We start from the raw sequence: 22473 nt of genomic DNA on the forward strand, positions 1-22473 counted from the left end.
CTATGTCAAGATAACTCTCACGCAGCGCTGAATCAATTCAGGGCTGCAACTAACGATTATTGTCATTATCAATTAATCTGTTGATTATTTTCTGTCTGTTTCAATCAGTAGTTTGGTCTATAAAATGTCCAAAAATGGTGAAAAATGTCAGTCACTGTTTCCCAAAGCTCGAGGTGACATCATCAAATGTCCCAAAGGTATTCAGTTTATCAGTTAATATTATCAGAGGACTAATAAACTAGAAATTATTCACATTTGAGACACTAAAATGAGAGAATTAAGACATTTTTTTGTTAAAGAAATTACTTCAAATGATTAATCCATTATCAAAATAGTTGGCAACTAATCATTTAATCAACTAATTGTTGCATCGTGTGACAAAATTAACTGATGACAATGTTGATTATCGATTCATCGTTTAGGTATTTTTCCCAAGAAAACATGCATAACATTGCGGTTTCAAAAATGTAGGAATTTGCTGCTTTTTCTCTGTATTATTTCATCTTCATCTAAACAACTTTGGACTTTTGACCTTTGGAGAAATAGAATAAACAATATGAAGTTGTCTGTTTGAGCTCTGGGAACTTGTGATGGGCATTTCCTGACATTGTAAAGACTAAACTGATTGATCCAGAGAAAAAAAAATCAACAGATTAACCAATTATGTAAATACCTCTTAGCCGCTGGTATGGTGAAGTCTGCCCCTGATTTGACCCTATGTGACCACAGAAACCACAGACATGCAGTGAGGTTTCCGCAACAGTGAGCAATGAATGAACGGCCGACTGAATGAATGAATGAATGAAAGGCTACTGTAGAAACATGGCAGGCTCCTTGGCAGAGGACCTGCTCCCTATGTAGACATAAAGGGCTCATTCTAAGGTAACGAAAACACAATAATTCTCATTTTCAGGTGACTACACACAAAATAAAACATACTTATGAATATTATATTAAATTTATGCTAAGCCTGTTCTGCTAGATGCCACTAAATTCTACACACTGCACCGTTAAGTGCTTATCCTTTTGCAAAGATATTATAGTAACATAATTCAACAGTTTTCATACCCAAACATTAATTAATAATAAATCTGTTGCTGTTTGGGGCCCTTTTAGTTGGGAGGGGGGGAGCCTGATGTGACCCTACGTGACCACAGAAACAAGACATGCTGTGCGGTTTCTTGCACCAATGAGCAATGAATGAATGAATGAATGAATGTATGACTAAGCTGACCACACCCCCAGTCTCCACATTGGCCTTGAATGTGTCGTTTCAAAGCCTGAAGATAAAAACGACACACCGAGTCATGATGTCAACTCTTCATCATGACCATCACATTTTCACACAGTGGCTAATTGCTGTCAGGAGGAGTAACCGTTAGCTTAAAGTCTCCCTCCCTGACATCACCGTTAAATTCCCTCCAGTCTGAGAGGAGGATTAAAACCACAACAAAACTCAGAGTCCGAACATATTTCCAGGACTTTTTCTTTTTTTTTTTTTTTCTCCTTCCCCTCTTGTTACCTCTGTTAACAAGCTGAGGAACAAAGCGAAGTCATCCGGACACTTTGATGCATGTGTGGCAGGCAGTCACTGTCAGAGCCGCGTCTCCTCACAGGAAAACAAGTCAACAGCCCAAACCCGTCCGGCCTTCAAAATAACACCGCTTCAAAGCGAGAAAACGCGTTTTCATAAAGCGAAACCACTGTGAGGCTTACAATTACACACAGATTAGAGCTTATTTATTCGCCGGTGCCTGGTACTCACCTCAAACTCTCTCGCTGAATGACTTGCTCAACCGGCGACAAGTCGCCAAAAATAAGAGTTACTCTCACTTCCGGTGAATGAGTCAAATTAAAACCATTTGTGACGCGCGAAGGCGAATTAAAGGACCAGTGTGTAGGATTTAGTGGCGTCTAGCAGTGAGGTTGAGCAAAACGAAAAACATTAAAGGCCCTCTTTAGAGCCAGTGTTTAGTTTGTCCGTTATGGGATACTGTAGAAACATGGCGGTGCAGCATGGTCCATATGTCGATATAAAGGGCTCAAATTAACGCTAAAATAACGAAAACACAATTATTCTTAATTTCAGGTGATTATGCACTAATTAGAACATACTTATGAATATTATATTCAGTTTCTGCTCCGCTAGATGCCACTAAATTCTACACACTGCACCTTTAATGCTTTTACTGGAGTGAAAACCAGGGGCCAACTGCCTTGAACCCCCAACTAAAAGGGCCCCAAACAGCCATAGATTTATTATGATGTTAATAACTTACAAAAGGCCCCCCAAACACTTAATGAGCCCTTATAATGAGCCCCTTATATCTACATGGGGTCTATCTGTGGACTTGCAGTATCTACACGACACACCCACTTTTCTACATGACACCCCCCCTCCCCAACCCTTAACCTTAACCATCTCACTGCCCATGTCTAAACCTAACCAAGTGGGTATGTCATGTAGATACTGCAAGTCCGCAGATACACCTACTTGAGAGCGGGTCCTCTTCCACTAAGCCTGCCGTGTTTCTAGCCCAGAGCAGACAAACCAAACATTGGCTCTAAAGAAGGCCTTTTGCATTTTTCATGAGTTTCTCTGCCACCGTAGGATCTCCTATACGCTTGTAAGGGGAGGTGAAGGGAGGGGTATTCAGTTGGTTGCAACCTGCAGCCTCACTAGATGCCACTAAATCTTACACACTGCACCTGAAATAACCGTTTTTAATTGTATTTAAATGTATTTTTATAATGTGTTTCTTTTACATTTTGTCTTGATGCTTTTGTGTTTTATGTAATGCCATGTTGTTGAAAAGTGCTGAACAAATAAACCTGCCTTACACAAACATTGTTTTCTGTCACAAAGCATTTTATACTTTTATTTTGAAGGTATTATAATGGAGCTCCGGTACAGCTTTGGTAATTTCCGGCAGCTTGTCGTCGATTTCCACCAGACAGAAGTTACTGCACATGCGCAAATGATGATATTCATATTTCTGATGAAGGCCTGAGGGTAGGCGTCGTTCCGTTATGATGCCCATGATGACCTCCACGATGAATGGAAAAAAATTATTGGATATCAATGAAACATCTTGATTTCACTTTTCAGATTGTCGCTCTGTATCAGCAAAGATCTGCTCAAAACATGATTCAGCATAAAACTGAAACATAAACTGAAGACTAGATGTCAGAAATTTAACTCCAGGAAGAGACACATCACTGTGCTGAGAGGCCTGACGTCGTGTCATATCATGATGTCATCATCATCATCATCATCATGAAAGTTTAGTTTCAAGTCAAAGTTTAGAAAGTTTAGTCAAAGATGCTCATAAATGTCTTAAATATAAGGACCAAATGATTATTTAGCATAGATAAAGTTAATCAATGAGCTTGTTTTTGTTTGTTTGTTTGCTTGTTTGCTTTATTTATTTATCTATCTTTTTTGTGTATGTGTGTAGATATGTACAGATGTGTATGTATATGTATGTGTGTATATGTATATGCACTATTATACTACTTAACTACTGACATACTACCTTTTCTTTCTTTTTATTTTACTTTATTATTAATAGTATAATTGTTATCATTATCATTTGACTATAAAATATATCAATATTGTAAGAATGCTATAAATATGAACACCATCATATGTAAGCAAATGTAAATCTATGTAAAATGCCCTCTTACAATCAAGTATTTTAAAAAAAAATCATCATGAAAGTTTAATCACAGTTGGGCCTTTAAAAAACACAAACTAATATTTTTATTCCTGCTTGTTTATGACGATTACCCATCAGGCTGGATCACCCACCAGGTAGGGGGTCCAAGACCTGCAGGGGCCCTAAAAGCACCTGCTTATGCCAATAAATCACAATGTCCATTAGCATAAAAGCCTTATTTCATATTCCTAAATTGATATATTTAATCAGATTACTACCCAGCTAATTTTGGACCAGGTTGTATTGTAGCCTAGAAAAACTGTACAAATCACACAGAGAGTGGGAGGAATGAAAGAGTTAATAGGGACCCAGCACCAGCAGTTCATTTATGCCCTGGGGCCCCCTGACAGATTAATCCATCATCACAGATCATGTTCTGTACACCTGCACACACCTGATTACCGTATTTAGCATTAATACATTAAAGTTGAACAATTTAAATAATTTCTAACAATCTGAAACACTGTAAATGTTTGACCCTGTTTAGATCAATATGACACAGACAAAATAATGAGTTAATGTGACCCAGAGAGTCACTCAAGACCAGGAGTTGTTTTGACCTAGTTTTAGTGTTATTTTTTATTTTACTGTTAGGTTATTTACCCAACTAAAGCTTTATAATCTACTCTACTCTGTTTAAACTTACACCTCACAGTTTTTTATTGACTTTTTCTGTCTTATGAATGTCATAAACACATTGTTTTGTACATGAAACAATACATTTGTGACAGTCTTTAGCTAAAGCTTGTTGTGTTTAACACTGGGTCAAAATAACACATTGCTGCTGCTGCTGTATTAGTTCTATACTGACAGAAACTAGGTAGAATTTTAACTCAGTGATTTTTAATGAGTGGATTTATATAATTGTACATCTATCTGATGTGTCTAATTGAATTTAAATATATGAATGAAGAAGGAAAGAACACTATAGGAAACATTTTAAAGGGTTGATCCCAAAATAATGCTGGTCTGTTAGGATATGCTTTTAATCAGGTAAGTCATGTGGTTTATTTAACTGTTTATTGTAGATAGTTCTTCTTTTATAGATGTGTAGCTATCATCTTGTGTTCAGTGGTGGTTTAATGAAGACATTATCACACTTAAAGACATTTTTTATATCTTTTGGCACCTCTTACTTCTCATGTATGTACTTGTTTGCAGTGGTGTTGCAACTATTTTCTACATTTTAGTGACCATTTGGACTGACTTTTTAAAAGTCAGCTGGAGTCATTCAAGTAGAATCTTTTTTTTATTTTGTTAAAGGTTTGTATCTTTCTTCAGTTGCTTATCACCTACTTATAAAGTTACACTTGATGTCAGATGTCTGGGCCAATAAATTTTTTAAACTGCAGATTTGACAATAATATGCAGCTGCATGAGGCAAAGCATCACATCAGTATGCACAGAGTCAGAGTGTCCTCTACTGGTGGCTCACTGCAACTGAAGCCTGCAGTTACACCTGTTAAAGTCTCCTTCCACTCAAAAATGTGTTTTACTTCTTGTTCCTACAGTTGGATGTTTGAGTTTCACTGCGCAGAATGACGTATGTGCAGAGTTTGAGTTTGGAAAAAATAATAATAGACACAAATTATTAGTCAAAATAGAGTATTTTTATGTCTTCAAACACGTCTGGAGGAGATCTTCAAGTTAAAGGCAATAGTTAACATACCTAATGGTTATTTATTTATTGTTCAGTCTACTTACTTTGTGCTGCTTTCAACCTGGTATTTAATGTTTGGATAATCTGTCTCTCTGAGTCACGTGTTTGTAAAGATTTACTCATAGCTTTGACTCCTCTTAGTTTAGTCTGTCAGGCAGCATTTACAGACGATGACTCAAGGATTCAAGGATTCAAGGACCTTTAATGTCATCTCACTACAGTTACATATATTCTCTGTTTCAAATGCTGCCTATGAAGAAATAAAATGGTGAAAAAGTAGCATAAATGCAACAGGTATTAAAACTTTAGAAGAATTTAAAATCAAGGTTTAAAAAATGTTTTTAAAAATAAATAAAGAATAGAGAATATACACATAACAATTACTGGGTTAAACCCAGTAACTGGTTTTACCCAGTTTGTGTCAATATAGCACCAATACAACATTGGGTTAATTGCAGTAGCAATGTGTTATTTTGAGCCAGTGTTACACACAACAAGCTTTAGCTAAAAAGAGCAGAGTAGATTATAAAGCTTTAATTTGGGTAAATAACCCCACAGTAAAATCAAAAATAACACTAAAACTGGGTCAAAACAACACCTGGTCTTGAGTGGCTTTCTGGGTCACATTAACTCACTATTGTGTCGGTGCTATATTGATCCAAACAGTGTAAAAATTTAATCCAGTGATTTTTTTTAGTGCGCAACTAGCTTTTCTGAAAAAAAGTACATATGGTTCACCCGAAATAGAGTAAAAAAGCAGGACATTATTCAACTTTAAAGTAACAATATGCCAAAATGTTGTCAAGAATGTGCTATCTATCTATCTATCTATCTATCTATCTATCTATCTATCTACTTTGTTGATTTAGTGCGATCAGGATCTAAACATCCAATAGTTTAGTCATTGATAATGGCTGATGAGAAGATGTTACATGTCAGATACGATGTTACGCGATTAAGGTTATTGTCTTTGGCGGTTGGAGGTCAGATCTGTCAATCAGTGTGATTGATACTGGATTTGCTGCGTGCAGCTGCTTCAGTGCAGGAAATCTCGGGGCTGCTCGGCGTTGATTGGCTGCTTTCTTGTTGTTGTCCTGTCACTCCTCCAGACTCACAGTCCTGCTAGCATCGCAGGCTGCACAGCAAAACCCTAACCAGGAAGTCCACAAAGTTACTAATTAATATCATTTTGATTTTTTGTGCAGTAAACGTTGAAACAAAGGCATGACCTCTACCGCCTCTCCGGTAAGCCACCCGATATATTTGACTTTTTAAAGGATAATAGCCAGTTAGCTGCGTTAGCTTTAGCATTGCTAACGGTCCCCGTCGTGCTAACGTTGTTTGTTGACAGCACTCAGTGTCGGACAGACACTAACAACGTTTATCCAGCGTTAGCTTTAGGTTAGCTTGTTATCTGTTGTCGAGTTTAATATCGCTTTAATATCCTCTGTTAAATCAATACATGCGATACATTAATACATCAGAGGCTAACAGACTGCTCACAACTTTATTAACCAACAGTAACTAACTAAGAATTGGAGAGTTAATTGAATCAGCCACTCACTGGAGGACAAACAAAGACAGATAAACTGTCTGTGCTATATAATCTAGTTAAAACCAGTCGCTACGGCTTATGTGCATAGATTTAAAGTTTAAGACAATACGTAAATATTCACACCAGTCCCCATGTGGTAACTCCCTTCTTAAGTCTTTGACACAATAACTGTAGAAATTTTTGTCTTTAATTTTAATGATACTGGCACATTTGCTCTAATTAAAGCAGAGCGAACTCAAAAATAAATTCTAGTAACACATTAATAGCAAATTAAGAGGTAAAATTATATATTTACATAAATATATATATGGTTGGGGCCACCCCTGTAGTTGTAAAAGACAATACTGATATTTGCAAAGTATTTTTTTCTAGTAGTGTGTCAGTTAATGCAACTCACATGTCTGCCATGATCTTAATTGATTGATTAATAAATTAACAGTTCATTAATCTTAATTTGATAGATATGAATGAAAAGCTTAATGTCATTATGGACAAATACTGGATATTGGCATCCCCACAAACAGCATGCAACAGAACAAAGCAATAATAAAACTAGCACAGAGACCTTAAGTAAGGCAAAAACAAACCTAAAATGTGTGTTTTTAAACTTGAGCTGCAACTAACGATTATTTTTCGTTATTGATCAATCTGTTGATTAGTTGTTTGGGCCATAAAATGGTGAAAAATCAGGGCCCAAGGTGACATCCTCAAATCAACAGTCCGCAACCCAAAGATATTCAGTTTACTATCTTAGAAGAAAAAATACACATCTGTAAAGTTGCAATCAGAGAATTTAGACTCTTTTTTTCAAAATGACTCTAAATGATTCAGTTATAAAAATAGTTGACAATTAATTTAATAGTTGACAACTATTCAGTTAATCGACCAATAATTGCAGCTTTACAACAGTACAAACAAAGCAATAATAAAACTTGAGTAGAGATCTTAAATGAAGTTTAAAGAATCATGAACAATAACTCTCATTTGGTCCACCAAAAAGAAAGCTTGCTCAGTTTTTTTTTAAATGTATTTGAGTGTTATTGGTCATGATGACAACATGAGCCAGACAGACTGCAGCCATTGTTTGTGCAATCACTGATAAGGGGGAAAATTGGCAGTTGTAAAGCCTTGTTTACAAGCCTTTTGTATGCGTTGGATAGCTGTTCAGTGGTCTGTGTTTGATGCTGTGTTGCAGACTATTGGGGAGTTATTCCTCACCCTCAGTGAGATGGGTTTCACAGAGGAGCAGATCCAGGCAGCTATGCAGGCAGGGCATTTTTCTGTGGCGGATGCAGCTGAGTGGTGAGTTGTCCCAGCACTTATTCCACTTATCCCAGCACTCTGAAACAAGTGGAAATTGCCATTCATTAAATTATCTAATAAAAATTTACTTTTGTGTCCCTCTCTCATACAATGATAGGCTCTTACAGGGTCAGCATCCACGGCACAGGTTGGTCAAACAGTCATCACAGCCAGCTGAAACAGCATTTTCTGCTTTCAACCCTCCCAAAGAATCAGCAAGCATGTCTGAGTCACAGACATCTCCTACTGACAGTAGAGGTATGGCACCAAGCAGTTTGGACTATACAGTGTCAAATGTGTTGGTTACTTGTACCAATTGGACTTGAACTTGTGGCTGGGTAACGGGACAGTTTAGCTGTGTTTGTTTTCATGTATATGCAAATATATCCATCACTGTAGTATTGTGTAGATATGTCTGTGTAATCGTATCTGTGCTGTTTTCAATAAAGCCTAAAGGAATCGATAGTTAAGGATGTGTCTCATTAGATTGTCTCTGACTTTAACAGGGAGTGCTTCATTAGTGCTGAGACCATCACAGTCATGCAACCTGACCCCAGAGCCGCAACCGGTCGAGTCCCGCATCAAACAGGACAAAAGTGACTTCGAAGAGCAACAGAGACAACGTGTTGCTCAGGAGGCCAGAGCAGAGAAAAGACAAAAGAAACAGGTTAGCGTTATTGAAAAGAAGGACTTCACGTACTGACCAGCGGCGTCAGTGCCAACTCAGCCGCACTGGCAACATGTTTATCACACAGAGAGGGAAATCTTTTAAGCTAAGTTGAAGAGAACATCTTATCTTGTGTTTGTTGGTCTGCCAGGAGCGCGAGTTGGTGTTAAAGCGGATAGCTGAGGATCGGAGGAGCTTGCAGGAGAAGAGCCAGACTAATGCCGCCGCAGAGACGTCTCCCCCCAGTAGTCAAGACCAGAAGCTTGGTGGAAAAGTTCAGACTAATGTGGATAACAACTGCATCCTCATGGTGAGGCTATGAAGAACCTAAATATTACTGCAGACTGTTTATTTATTATTACTGTACTGACTCACAGGTGTTTAAACTTCATGTTTTTCTGTCTCGCTACAGATTCGGCTGCCGTCTGGGGAGTCCATGCGTGAGCGCTTTCCAGCCGACGCCCCTCTGCGCAGCGTCGTGGAGCATATCACCGGACGTCACCCCTCCCTACCCACCTTTTCACTCCTCCAGGGATTCCCACGGAAACGCTTCGGGGAAGCAGAGCTCGCTTGTTCACTGCGTTCCCTCGGCCTCACGCCCAACGCCGCACTGTGTATTCAGACCACTCCTCCAGAGACACCCCAGGATCCACCCAGTCCAGCAGAGCCACCGTCAGCGGGACAGAACGAGCAGGCTCCGTGCATCGTGCTTCCTCAGCCACATATCCCTGTCCAGGAGGGGGCGGAGGGGCTAGACCCTGTTTTACCCCCTCCACTACCCAACCAGCTGTGGGAAGAGGCAGTGAATTATGCAGGGATCCCTGGAGTTGGTCCTTCTCTGTCTGGGCCTTCTCACTTCTGGGGTAAATATTAAATACTGTGTGAAATACGCCTTGCATGTAAAAAAAAAAAAGTCTCATTATTTATTGTTGTTATTATCATAAATGTTTCCTCACTAAAGATTGTTTATGTGCAGTGGTTTTAGTAGCCTATAAGAATGATTTATAGGCTCAGTTGTTTCAACAAAGCACAAAGTTGAACGTTATTTAAATAGCTTTATAGTCACGGATGACATTCCTGGGGCTGTTCAACAGGGCGAGGCCAGAGATTGGTTCCTGGAAATCACGAGGAGGCTGCTGGCATCGAAGTTGACGAGGAACAAGAAGGAGAGGGGGAACCACCTAATTTGCTAAACGGTACTGCTCCCTGTGTCTGGGATTGGCACGGACGCTTCATCCCTCCCTTTCCATTCATTTTGCATTCTTTCCCCATCTCTCCTCCCCGCTTAACCTCCTCCTGGCAACATGTGTCTCTACTGTGGAACTTTTTGTTCTCTCATGTCAGAAACAGATGATCCTGGCTTCTCACTCTGAGCTGTAGCTTTCATTCAGTTTCCATACTGTATATTGCATAAGTTTCCCAGTCTACAAAACATTGGACAGACTGCCCTACTAATGTGTGTCATATGTAAGAAAGATTAGGATTAGGAAACATGTAGGTGAATGCCCCTTTCTGTCAAGCATACAGTACACAGGGTCAAAACTGCTGAGCCCCACCAGTGGGAACTGTTCTCCCTAAGTGCTTACAGCTAGCCAACCAGCCAGCCAATCATATTCAGTCTCTCAGAGCATGTGGTTTTGATGTAGTATCCTGAATGTGTGTCAGGTCAGAGTGTGCTATGAGCTCAGTCCCAGTTTAAGCTAGTTACAGGAGAATCAAAGATCCAACACACACACACAAGATGTTGATCAGAGGTGTGCGATTTATATACAGTAACATTGCAAAGCTTATGTGTTTTTTAACTGTAAAGAAATCGTAACAGGTTTTGATATTAGCTTGGTGAGATTAGCATGTCCTTATTGATTGCAATTGTTGCGTGTGTGTTTTTTTTTTTGCAGGAATGCCGAGGCTGCCTTTTTTCCCGGAGAACAGGATTCGTGGAGGATTTGAGCCCAGGCACCACTGGCCAGAGCAAGGCAATCGACTTAGGTTAGTGTCTAGACAGAATTCCACTTAAAGCTTAATGTCATGCTTCTGCATTTAATGTGATTCCACTCTACATGTATTACAGTGCTATAACTCTCTAAATAGGTTTTTTAAAATGTGCTTTGCTACTGGTTGTGAATCATTCTTAAGGGACTTTTAACACTGCTTACATTAACACTAATTTGTCAGTTTAATGTAGCTTAGTTGCACACAAAGAATCTCTTCAGTTAGACTGGAGGTAGGAAAAATAATGCTATATGCCAATAGTAAGAATTTTGCTAGCAGTTTAAAATGCTGTGTAGATTGCTGTTTTCACATAATCTGACCAGATATTTTACATATGTATTAAATTATAGTATGTATGTTAAAGACAGTTGTGTCTATGTGTCTTAGGGAGGCACCAGTGGAGGACCCAGCAGAGCCTGAGGATGCAGGAGTTCGGATGGCGCCCGGAGCTGCAGGTCTGGCTGCAGTGGAGCGTCTTCAAAGAGCTGCACAGCAAGAAGACCCCCGTGCCTCCCAGGGACAGCCGTCACCCCCTAAAAGACCCTTCAGAGCACCCAGTGTGCCCTCCCTATGTGCCTTGGCCACCCGCGCCACTGTCCACCTCATGACTGGTGAGAGACTGTATAAAATACTCAGTGTACTGAACCTCTTTATTATACCAAACTGATTTGTTTATACGTGAGCGTCCAGGAAAAAGTGTAAAGCTCAGCTGATTTTCTAGAAAATGTGTGTCCATGCTTTGTTTACTCATTGTGTTCATTCTGTGCCATTTGTCCCTCAGCTCCCAGTATGCAGTACAGCAGCAGTCTGGCGTGTCTGACCCCGGAGCTGGCAGAGCTTCTGCTCAACCACATGTCCCGCGAGAGACTCCTACGTCCACGCACTCTGGAGCTCTTCTTTGGCTGCCCATTGCAGAAGTTTGTCCTAAACTGCTACCCATACTCCACCAATGAGCTCCTGCGACAGTTACGGGCCTTCCCAGCACTGAAGCATCTAAGTCTGGTCAACTCGCCTCTTATCACTGGTATAAAATTTTAACCTAGGATTGATTCAGGTGGATGAAGCGTCAGTTTTTCTGTGTAAATCTTGGTAAAATGTCGGGTTAAAATCTGTGTTTTTTGTCCAGACTCAGGCCTGTCAATCCTGTCCAGCCTGGTCAAACTCCAGTACCTCAACCTGGCCTCCTGTAGCAAACTGACCGACTCCTGTCTGCAGCATATCACAGGTTGGGCTTTATACACACTCAAGCAGCCTCGTTAACAAGGCTCTGACTGTTACTAGAAGGGGATAATAAATATAATAGATTATGTAACACCACTCTACGTGCAACTACAAGCGTGTGCAAGAGCGCCAGATCCCAGCATAAGCTGCTCTGTGTTAAGCATTTGTAGTTAAGAGTTGATTTTTTTTTTTTTTTGGGTTCTGCCTTTATGAATAATTTTGCCTGGTATCAACATATTTTCTTTCTCGTTTTGTCTTCAAGGTTTAAAGAGCCTGTGTTTCCTGTCCCTGGACCAGACCAAAGTGACTGATACTGGGATGGTGCTATATCTCCAATCAGCTCCATCCTGCCTCTTTCAGCTCAGCCTGAACCAGACGGCAGTGACTGAAGCCACGCTGGTAGTGCTGCCCACATGTGTGCCACAGCTGCGACTGCTCAGCATCAAGCAGACTAAGGTACTTCAGCGTTCACACGCACATCTGACGTTTGAATTGTGCCTTCATGTTTGTCTTAGCATTAGCTCACAGAACAGCCGCTTCAAAAAAGTTTATTATTTTATGTTTTTCTCACATTTTCACATCTTGTTTTGCCAGGTTAAGGATGTGTCAGCTTTGGCAGAGCTCTCCAGCCTGCAGACTCTCAACCTGGATGGGACAGGTGTGACAGAGGGCTCTCTAGAGCACATCGCCACCCACCCTGCCCTGTCTTCCCTCAGTTTGGCAGGTATCCCTGTAGAGGATGGCAACCACGTCCTCCAGATCATCTCAGGTTTGTAACTGGGAAGGAACGTTCATAAATGAGTCCAAGCTGTGTTGAATACAATTTTTAGCAAGATTTTTCCTTCCTTCCAGGTCTAAAGTTGACTCAGCTGACTCTCCCTGGACGCCACTCTGTGACAGACAGCGGACTCGCATTCCTCTCTAGACTGTCTCTGCTCTCAGAGCTGGACCTGACAGACTACACACAGGTCACAGACCAGGGAGTCAGCCAGCTCTCCGCCATGACCAGGTCATTCTCACACTTTATAATTAGTATGCTGTACTCTACAATACCCTACTTCCTTACATAATACAGCAGGCTGTTATAACAGGGATATTGACAGGAGTCCTGTGTGTACTTTGTGTAGGTTGAAGAAACTGTCACTTAGCAACACTCAGGTGACAGATGCAGGGCTTCCTTCTCTGCGTGGCCTGCAGGAGCTGCAGGAGCTGTGTTTGGACCGAACAGCAGTCACCAGCCGCGGAGTGGCAGAACTAATCACCTGTCTGCCGCACCTCCAGGTGATTTTATTGGTGACATCTGTGAATATGTCCATCTGTCAGTTGCCTAGCACCAATTTAGATTTAGAAATGGTGGAGAAAACATTATAAGTGAGTAATAAGTAGTATAAGTACCTGTGTTATGACATCTTTGGGTTAATTTACTGTATATTGCATTTAACACTTTTTATGTAACCCTTTTGATAACAATTATCCTGCATATTTAAGTTTCAGGATTTCACACTGTAAGCCTGGATAACCCTTCATTTAAAAACACATGCATAGTTGCTGGGTTTACACTCAGAAGCACAAATCAAACGCTGCTACAGCTCAGAGCTCATTAATTCAGGGTCCTAACCCTCTCTTAAAAATAATAGTGTACAAATTTTACTAAGTGACGGTTAAATGTGGGTTCAGAAAGGCAAATGGACTGCACTTATCCAAAGCACTTTACGAATCTGCCTCTCATTCACACACTAACGGCAGTAAGCGACCGTGCATGCTCGGCACCGGTTTAACCATCGGGAGTAAGTGGAGTCTTCATCAAGGACATGGGGACAGGAAGTGGGGGAAAGGGGGGTGACTTTTTGTGTCAAGGGAGTATTTTTCCAGCCTTCATGGAGGTTAGGGGCCAGGGTTGATCAGAGTCGGATGTAAGCTCACTGACAGATTTAGTATGTCCTTTAATGGCATTAATACAACCACTAGCTTTCTCAACCAGAGGTCAGTTTCAATTATGTCTTCTCAATGACAGTAACTGTAACCGCTGAGCCACCCTGATACAATATGATCCTCTTTTCTTTACTCAGCAACTTGCTCTGCTCATTTTGTATGCGTGACGTTTTGCTAATGCATGTTTTCTTTCTGTTTTCTAGGTGTTGGGGTTAGCCAGCACTCAGGTGGGAGACACAGTAGTGAGGAGAGGTCTGATCCGCTGCAATCAGCTGGTTAAGCTTAATCTCAGCCGCACACGGATCACAGACCACGGTAAGGTCACACGCTCGCTTTGTTCACCCGACCCGACCGCAACAGTGATGTAATCCTCGTCTCACTCGACTGAACAACTTCAACGTATTTTCATACTTTTTCCTCAGGTCTGAAGTTCCTGAAACACATGCCTCTGGCTCAGGTGAACCTGGACGGCACCGGTGTGAGTCTGATAGGTATCGCCAGCCTCCTCACTTTCACCAACATCAGCAGCATTCGGGCCAGCAACACTCGCACCATTTCCCCCGACGAAGTGTCAGATGAGGAGTGGGAAGCCCAGTGAGCGTTAAAATCCCTCCGGGTTGGTCCACACGTACCCCCGAGCACGGCTCCGACTGCTGCTGTCCCCCTCGTAGCCTCTAAAAACACGCTGCCATCAGGACAGCCTGAACAGCGAAACAAACACTCCTTACTTGCACTGTTTCAACTACAGCTCGTGCCACTAATCTGTCAATCATGCACGCTAACAAGTTGAAATTTAAACGGGGAGCCTTGTGTTTTTTAAAACTAGGCCATCTAACGTTTACAGCTACAGAATCAATCAGTATTTAATAGCATACGCTGCAGCCCTCTGTCTCTGGGAAACTCCACCTAACAAACATTGTAGCTTTAAAGCTTCATGTGCAGCCTTATAGGTCGGAGATACATGTGTTTCCTCTGGTTTTGCACTTGTGGAACCAGCTAGCAGGAAACATACTTTATGTTGGAAGTGTAACATATATAACACAGCATGTATTTTCAGACTGTAACGACTAACAGCCTGATATATTTAGACATTAAATGCAAACCTAAATTGTCAAATTCAACCACCAAATGCGGTTGAAGGAAGGCTTTTGGAAGATGTGAAGGCAGATAATGTCTTCCAGTAATGTTTTGAACACCTATTGTTAAAACTAACATTGAATCTTAAGCTGTAAACATGTCATATGTTGGATTTACCTGAAGAATTTAATTGCCAACTAGGATTGAGTTCACATCAACCTCCTGATGTTTATTAGAATTAGATCCTGTGCTTTTTGTGTGTGTGTGTGTGTGTGTGTGTGAGAGAGAGCTCCAGTTTATGGTGCTATTAATAATTGCAGCGCTTTTTCTCAGGCACCGTGCCTGATTTTAGGCATAGAACAGTTTTAAATTCATATAATACATCATACACATTTCCTCCTGGACATCATTTCAGGCTCACATATCTTCTCTTGCTTTAATCCTTTTAATTGTACAGTGTTTGTAGATGCTGCAAACACTACTGCAGAGTATGTCCAAAAATGACTAAACAAATCTTTATTATCTGTTTGATACCGTAGACACGAGAGAGAGAAAGAGAAAGAGAGATGTCAGCTGTTGGTTTATTATTGGCTTTAAATCCACAAAAATGAAGAGAATGCCCATGTTGCTAAAAATATTTGCTCGGTTTCTGGTTTTAACAAAATCCTTCTCACGTTTTATGTTATGACATGTTTTTTTGGTTATCACTACATACCAAATAAGTCTGTTTTAAAACACCCTGCTGGATGTCTACATCAGGCTACAGTCTCTTTAGACATTGACTGGACCTTTTTCCTCAAAGTGATATTTTATCTAGAAAAGTTTGTTATAACAGAATAATTTAGCATGTAGTAATAAGAAAAATATATAATTAAAAATGTTGGAGGATTTTTTTTTTTTTTCTTTCTAACGGTGGTGGTGGTACTTCTGGGTGATGTTAACACCATTCCAGTGTGACATGAACACAGCTTTACTGAGAGCTTTAGAAAAAGGTGATAGCCTGAAGAATTTATAGGATTTAATAACATAAGTGATGGCCTGTATGGATCTTAGTTTACAGCAAAACCACACTGCAATAGTCAACTAAAGAGTTTTTTCCTTTTTAACTGCATCCTGGAGATGCATTGGCCTCAGTTGGCTGTCATTATCTTCTATCTTTGGTTACGCCAAGAAATTTCAGTATTCTTTTGGACAGCCCAGTTATTTTCAGTTCCCTGGAGGACTGGGTGAGGAGCGAACACCACGCAGCGGCTGTTGTACGAGGTCGGATCTATACAGCCGCGGGACTCACAAGCCACAATCCAAAGCAACTACTTCTAATCACTTGTCCTCTTGTTTACAGAGATGTACAATAGTTTATTTTCCCTAAAAGCTTTTGATTTTTGGATACAAGCACTGTTTAAGTTTTAAAAAAATAAAATAATAAAGTCTTCTCAATTTAAATATGCTGTTTTTATGTTCTGTTTATTCAGACAAACCTTTATTGCATTACATTGTTAAATAAGGCAGAAATGCTCTTTTACACCGGTGGGAGGGGAGGAAAAAAAAAAAAAAAAAAAGTCAACTTTTAAATATCATAAAATATGACCTAAAAAGCTGCTGCATACATGATGGGATAAAACAGAACATTTGGAAAAATAAAACTTTTCTATGAAGACAGCACAATGGAATGCATTCCAAAATGCACTGAGATGCTTCAGGTGAATCAGCCAATCAGAGTGCAGCCTGAGGTGAAAGGAGAGAGGAGGGGTTGGAGGGGGGGGGTCGGGTAAGGTTAAGCACAATGCAGCACCGTTATACTGAGATGGAAATACAGTACAACATGTACAACAGACGTGTCCAATAAGATGCATAAGAGATTGTTTCAGTTCTAGTTTAGGACATTTCTTGCTCGTCTCTTCGGGAGCTTGCAGGTCAAATCCATGATGCAAGATAAAGGAGTGGCTCGAGAGTGTGATGTTGCTTTTTTAGATGTCATGCGCTTGATTTTCAATCTTTGATTTCAAGTGCTCCTTATAAGCCAGGATGTCCCTGTTCCACTTTGTAATGGTTTGACTCTCGCAGATCCAGATCTCTTGAGCCACCTAGAGAAAAGAGAGAAAAAAAGGTTTTAATTGTGAGTTATAGCTGTTAAAATTAAATTCTCCTGTTTAGAGTTTCTAACAGATCCATAAGTTCAACAACTAATGTGGACCACATACAATCTAGTAAATGAGCTTCAAGCATAATACAGACTGTCAAGGTGGAAATGGTGATACACAAGTTACTGATTAAGGCTTTAAAGTTAAAAATGTCATCAAGAAAAATGCCAAATGGGAGCCATGATCACATATGTACCTGCTGAATGAGCCTGAAGTCGTGGCTAACCAGCATCATGCCGCCATCAAACTCGTTGATGGCTTCTGCCAATGCGTCAATAGTCTCGATATCCAGGTGATTGGTGGGCTCGTCAAGGAACAGCATGTGAGGGTTCTGCCAGGCCAGCCAGGCAAAACACACCCGGCACTTCTGGCCATCTGACAAGTTCCTGATTGGACTGACCTGCAAGAAATTTCAGGTGAAAACTTGCAGATAGAAAACAAACAAACAAAAAAAGCAAGTATGGATTTGGACACCCCTCCCATTCTGTATCTTCAGGAAAAGTAGCCAATTCATACCTGCTGTTTCCCCGTCAGGCCGTAGCGACCGATGATCTTCCTCATCTCCTCCTTTTCTTTGATCTCAGGGAAACACTTCATCATGTACTCCAACGGAGACAAGTCCAGCTCCAGCTGCTCTGTCAGATGCTATAAACATAACCAGATAGGAGACATTTAATTTTATTGTACAAGCTACTTTATATGCAAAGAATCATTGCTGTAGAATTCCCTGGTAGTTTAAAAAAAAAGTGATGCTCTGTGTTTTACCTGGTGATATCTGCCTATCTTGACGTGAGAATGCTTGCGGATCATGCCATCAGAGGGTAGGAGCTACAAAGAGAAAGTGAGAATGAATTGGAATACTCTGAAGACAACTGCAGGTTGTTTCAGGCTAATGGGTAAATAAACCTACCTCTCCCATCAGCAGCTTCAGCAGTGTGGACTTCCCTGCTCCATTGGGCCCCACCAGAGCCACTCGTGTATCCAAGTCGATACCAAACTCCAGGTTTTTATATATGTGTGGCTGTGGGAAACATTATCAGATGACTTGAGAAATGAACCTACATTTTCAGTGAATAAAAAAAAGGTCCATCCGTGCTGTAATAATCAACTATACTCACTGTGTTGTCACTGTACTTGAAGCTCACATTCTGAACCATGATAACAGGAGGAGGAATCTTCCCACAGGGAGGAAAATAAAATGACAGAGTCTGTTGGAGAGAGCGGTAAGAGTTAATACCATGACAATAAACGTCCATAATTCCTCAAAGTGGCTATATGCATCAGTGGCTATAAAAACAACTGCTCAGCGGTCTGGAAACCACCCTTACAAGCTACATTACAGTACCTTGTCATTCACAACTTTTTCAGTCAAGCCTGATGCCACCATCTTCTGCAGTGTCTTCTCCTTGCTCTGTGCCTGTCGTGCCAGCTTTGCAGAGCCGTGACCAAACCTAGCTATGTAATTCTGGAGGACAGATGTAAAAAAAGAAAGAAAAAACAAAGAAGAAACAATGAGTGCAGGTTTTGATTTGACCATTGACAAAGGGAGTAATTATTGTTTATCAGAAGCTTGACTACTTGGGGAAAAAAAAAAGCTGCTCTGAACTGTCCAGTCTGTTTAGTGCAAACAACCCACCACATGGTGTCCCTTATTTACCTTCATGTGTGCTATCTGGTCCTGCTCCCAATTGAAGCGCTTCATCTGGTTCTCTTCCAGCTCCTCTCTGGTCTTCACATACTGGTCATAGTTACCCTTAATTTTAAAAATAGATTTGCATGGTCATCCAACAGAAGCTGCATACACCGATACATAATTAGTAACAGCCCGCCCCTAGTTTCCTTATATAGTGCTAACAGATCACAGATTGCAGAGTCTAGTCCAGAAACTTCCAGAGATTCTAAGAGTGTTTAGCAGTCTTCTTACCGTGTAGTATTTCAGTTTTCTCTGATGCAGGTGGATGATGTTAGTGCACACACCATTCAGGAAGTCCTGAGAGTGTGAGATGAGCACAAGGATTCGCCTGAATCTGAAAAAGAACAAGCAGGATGATCAGCACCCATCAACATTTTTGGCTATTTAAGGGATGAAGGAAGTTGGGTGTGGACTTACGACTTGAGCTCCTCTTCCAACCACACACAAGCATCCAGATCCAAGTGGTTAGTGGGCTCATCCAGCAACAACATGAAAGGCTTGATGAACAGGGCTCTTTAAAAAACAAAAACAAAACAAAACAAAATAGGATAGTTAGAATGTTTTATGTACTTTCTCCTCAAGAGTTACATAAGATAGATACCCTTTCTATCTGTACAGTAAATATAAAGCTACAGCCATTAGCTGGTTAGCTTAGCATAAAGACTAGCCTAGTTCTTCCTTGTTGCCTGGCAACAGGGCTAGCCAAGATATAATCTGCCATACATGAATTTACATTTTGCTTTAAGATCAAGTTACCTATGAGTTACTCTGGATGTTTAAGGATCTTTTCTACACAGGACAGGTGCTGCTACTCAGCGAATACTTTCCCCAATTAATATATGCATAGTGGCTCTACTCTTGAATGTAAAAGTATACCAACACAAGGACTATATTGACTGAATTCAAACCTAAAACACAGAGACAAAAGAACATTGTATCATCATCATCATCATCATCATCATCATATCTATATGGCGATATGAGCGTTTTGTCCTCACCTGGCCAGAGCGACGCGCATCCTCCATCCTCCACTGAAGTCCTTCAGTTTCTTCTGCTGCATAGCACTGCTGAAACCCAAACCGTGGAGGATCCGAGAGGCTCGCACCTCTGCCTTGTCTGCATCCAGCTCCTCCAGACGCTCATACAGCTCCATCAGCTTCTCACACTCCGCTATGTGGGAAATGAGAGAAAGACATTTACTCAGACTTAGCCAATTATGTGTGAGACAGCTTTCCATGCTCAATATGAAGTCTGCATTTGAAATAATTGTATTAGTCTTAGCTACAAGTCTCATTAATTTTGCCAGTTTGTTGTCACTCAACTGTGGCGCTGTAGTGACAATTCATGTTACTCACAGTCTTCATGGGCAAGTCTCTCTGCTTCCTTCTCCAGCATGATCCTCTCCTCATCCACCTCCATGACACACTGCAGAGCCGTCTTTTCGCTGGGGGCCATCTCCCGGGTCAAGTGGTAAATGTCTATATGCTCTGGAATGGGAATTTCACGATGTCCAATGGCTGACAACAGCATGGATTTTCCTGGTAGATAAAAAGTACAAAAGGAAATTAATTATATTCATCATAGGTGAACTGCTGTGAAAGAACAGTGAAGATAAATGCTCTTTTCTATGTTAAAGGAAAGTAGCTGTTTTTGGATATCAGGGCAGATTGCAGCCTTCAAGCACCTTTATCGAGCATTTGCCCCAACCGCTCCACAAAAACAGCACAAAGGAAAACTAGTTACCTGTGCCGTTAAGACCAATGAGGCCATAGCGTCTGCCTGAGTTGAGCTCAAGGCTGGTGTCTGCTAGCAGCTCTTGGCCATGGAAGGTGAGCGACAGGCTGCTAATGTGGACGTCGGTGCTGTTGGGGTGTGAGGCCAGAACGCCTGTCACTGCCCGAGCCTCTGTCTTCCGCAGCTCAAATTCATCCAGCTCCTTTGTCAAACTGGCAATACCTGTTAAAATGAAATGCACACATTAAGCTTCAACTTCCAGAAAAATGTGATATACTGCTAGAACTGATCTCAGGAATGACACTCAAGCCAAGCAAACCACAATCAAACCGATAATAATTTTAATTTAAAGATCGCTCCCCCTCTTACCGTTGCTTTGTGCTCCATTAAGCTGGGTCTCTGCTTGTTCACCCTCCTCATTTATCTCATCAGCTTTCTTGGTGCGCTGGCGAGCCTTCGCAGCCTCCTTCTTCTTTGCTGCCTTCTTCTTGGCTAAGTCGGATGGCATGGTTGTGCAAGGCTATACAACAACAGGAAATAGAAAAGGGGACACCTATAGGTCAACAATCTAACTTTTAAATAATGCCATGTTGTGTCATGGAAACAGTACTATCCGCTGAGGCTCAGTTGCTAAAGGATTTCAACATTTTGGATTTCAACATCACTTTCATAATCTTATAATGCACGTAAGTTTATCAACAACCAAACACATGTCCTTTATGACTACTTTAACCTAATGCCAGAAGAAGACTTGTAAAACAACCACATTTACCTCAAATATAGACTGATTAAAGCACTTGAACTTTTGACACTTCCTTATTTTAAACACTGTCTAATATTATCATTTTCCTATTTTTATGTGTTTAACTGAATTGTATATGGGCACTTGTTTGCCTCAAATTGTCCCTTGAGGGACCAATAAAGTATTTATGAGTTGAATTGTACAAAACAAGTGCTATCGGAGTATAAATCATGTGACTTGTCAAATCAATCTGACTAATCACTTACAGTAAGTAGCGTTAGGAGTAGCTAGAACAATTGCCGGTAAACCTGAGCCAAAATGCGCCGCCGGTATCTGAAGTCACGGTGTAACGTTAAGTTCAATTTACAGCTGATTTTATGAAAGGACTACCGGTATAAGAAAAGACATAAGATGATGAACGTCTCGGCCTCGGGAGCGGTGGTTATAATATTAACTAAAAACGCATTATGCTCCCACCTGCTTGCACGTTGGGCTCCAACATTAGCTATAAAGCCTGATAGCCCCGGCTAACTGTAGCTGATGCCGCTCACATTAACGGCAGATTTTGTCACCTGAGAGCGAATTAGTCGACGACTAAAGCCAAACAGCGCCATTATCTGATTAAGACAAGATGTCACACATAAGAACAGATTATATCGCTTTCGATAAACTAGCCGTTGACTGCGTTAGCCGTTGACAGCAGGCCCGAGTTGCTAAAGCTAAATTGACGCAAGGCCCGACTAGCAACGACTCTGAAGACGACTAATTCGGTAGCGACTGAATGTTTTTCAAGACTACATTTAATTAAACGGAAATATATGTATGTTATCGATTTGAGTCGTAGTTTTCAGACGCCGGTAACGTCTTTCTTACCTAGATAATAAATTACTGGTCTCGGGAGCACACCGACGTCTCGTGTCCACTTTTCGCCGGGTGGATGTAGCCGCTCTGGAACCGCCAGACGGACCATATATGGAAAAGAGGGGCGGTGAGAGAAGATAAACCCGCCCCTGCTCCTGGGACTGCAGTAAAATGTCC

General features: G+C 40.9%; 3 protein-coding genes across 4 annotated transcripts in view; 1 reads left to right on the plus strand and 2 right to left on the minus strand.

The window, feature by feature from the left end:
* The window catches only part of slc4a2b (solute carrier family 4 member 2b), a 45354-nt gene extending 43557 nt beyond the window's left edge, over positions 1-1797 (minus strand). Inside the window, exon 1 of one of the 2 annotated variants that reach the window (XM_067577601.1) lies at positions 1766-1797. The gene's annotated coding sequence lies outside the window, so the exon portion shown is untranslated. Of the gene's footprint in view, positions 1-1522; positions 1642-1765 lie in introns of those variants that run through there. The other variant, XM_067577602.1, reaches the window with a different exon arrangement.
* Positions 1798-6364: 4567 nt separating this feature from the next.
* Positions 6365-16720, plus strand: si:ch73-173p19.1 (uncharacterized). The gene is made up of 17 exons (XM_067577693.1): positions 6365-6624; positions 8130-8236; positions 8355-8494; positions 8743-8903; positions 9055-9213; positions 9316-9766; positions 9998-10099; positions 10802-10892; positions 11283-11506; positions 11677-11919; positions 12022-12120; positions 12379-12572; positions 12711-12885; positions 12969-13125; positions 13244-13397; positions 14252-14363; positions 14471-16720. The coding sequence occupies exons 1-17, from the start codon at positions 6604-6606 to the stop codon at positions 14644-14646; spliced, it is 2766 nt and encodes a 921-aa protein (XP_067433794.1). The 5' UTR covers positions 6365-6603; the 3' UTR covers positions 14647-16720.
* On the minus strand, positions 16571-22416 carry abcf2b (ATP-binding cassette, sub-family F (GCN20), member 2b). Its single transcript, XM_067577695.1, has 15 exons — positions 22309-22416; positions 21063-21213; positions 20703-20915; positions 20315-20497; positions 19958-20129; positions 19377-19472; positions 19191-19293; positions 18924-19019; positions 18612-18731; positions 18385-18474; positions 18177-18287; positions 18032-18094; positions 17783-17911; positions 17463-17666; positions 16571-17209 (listed from the first exon to the last, which is right to left on the minus strand). Exons 2-15 carry the CDS (start codon positions 21199-21201, stop codon positions 17093-17095), a joined length of 1836 nt encoding a protein of 611 aa, XP_067433796.1. The 5' UTR covers positions 21202-21213; positions 22309-22416; the 3' UTR covers positions 16571-17092.
* Between the last annotated feature and the right edge of the window lie 57 nt (positions 22417-22473).

Source organism: Thunnus thynnus, chromosome 21 (genome assembly GCF_963924715.1).
Source record: "Thunnus thynnus chromosome 21, fThuThy2.1, whole genome shotgun sequence".
Taxonomy (NCBI): domain Eukaryota; kingdom Metazoa; phylum Chordata; class Actinopteri; order Scombriformes; family Scombridae; genus Thunnus; species Thunnus thynnus.

Coding starts and splice junctions, on each gene's coding strand:
- si:ch73-173p19.1 (XM_067577693.1), top strand. CDS start 6,604: ATGACCTCTACCGCCTCTCCG. Junction 9,214..9,315: donor ATAACAACTGCATCCTCATG/GTGAGGCTATGA, acceptor GTCTCGCTACAG/ATTCGGCTGCCGTCTGGGGA. Junction 12,573..12,710: donor TCAGCATCAAGCAGACTAAG/GTACTTCAGCGT, acceptor TTGTTTTGCCAG/GTTAAGGATGTGTCAGCTTT.
- abcf2b (XM_067577695.1), bottom strand. CDS start 21,201: ATGCCATCCGACTTAGCCAAGAAGAAGGCAGCAAAGAAGAAGGAGGCT. Junction 19,294..19,376: donor TTGGAAGAGGAGCTCAAGTC/GTAAGTCCACAC, acceptor GTTCTTTTTCAG/ATTCAGGCGAATCCTTGTGC. Junction 19,020..19,190: donor GAAAACTGAAATACTACACG/GTAAGAAGACTG, acceptor TTTAAAATTAAG/GGTAACTATGACCAGTATGT.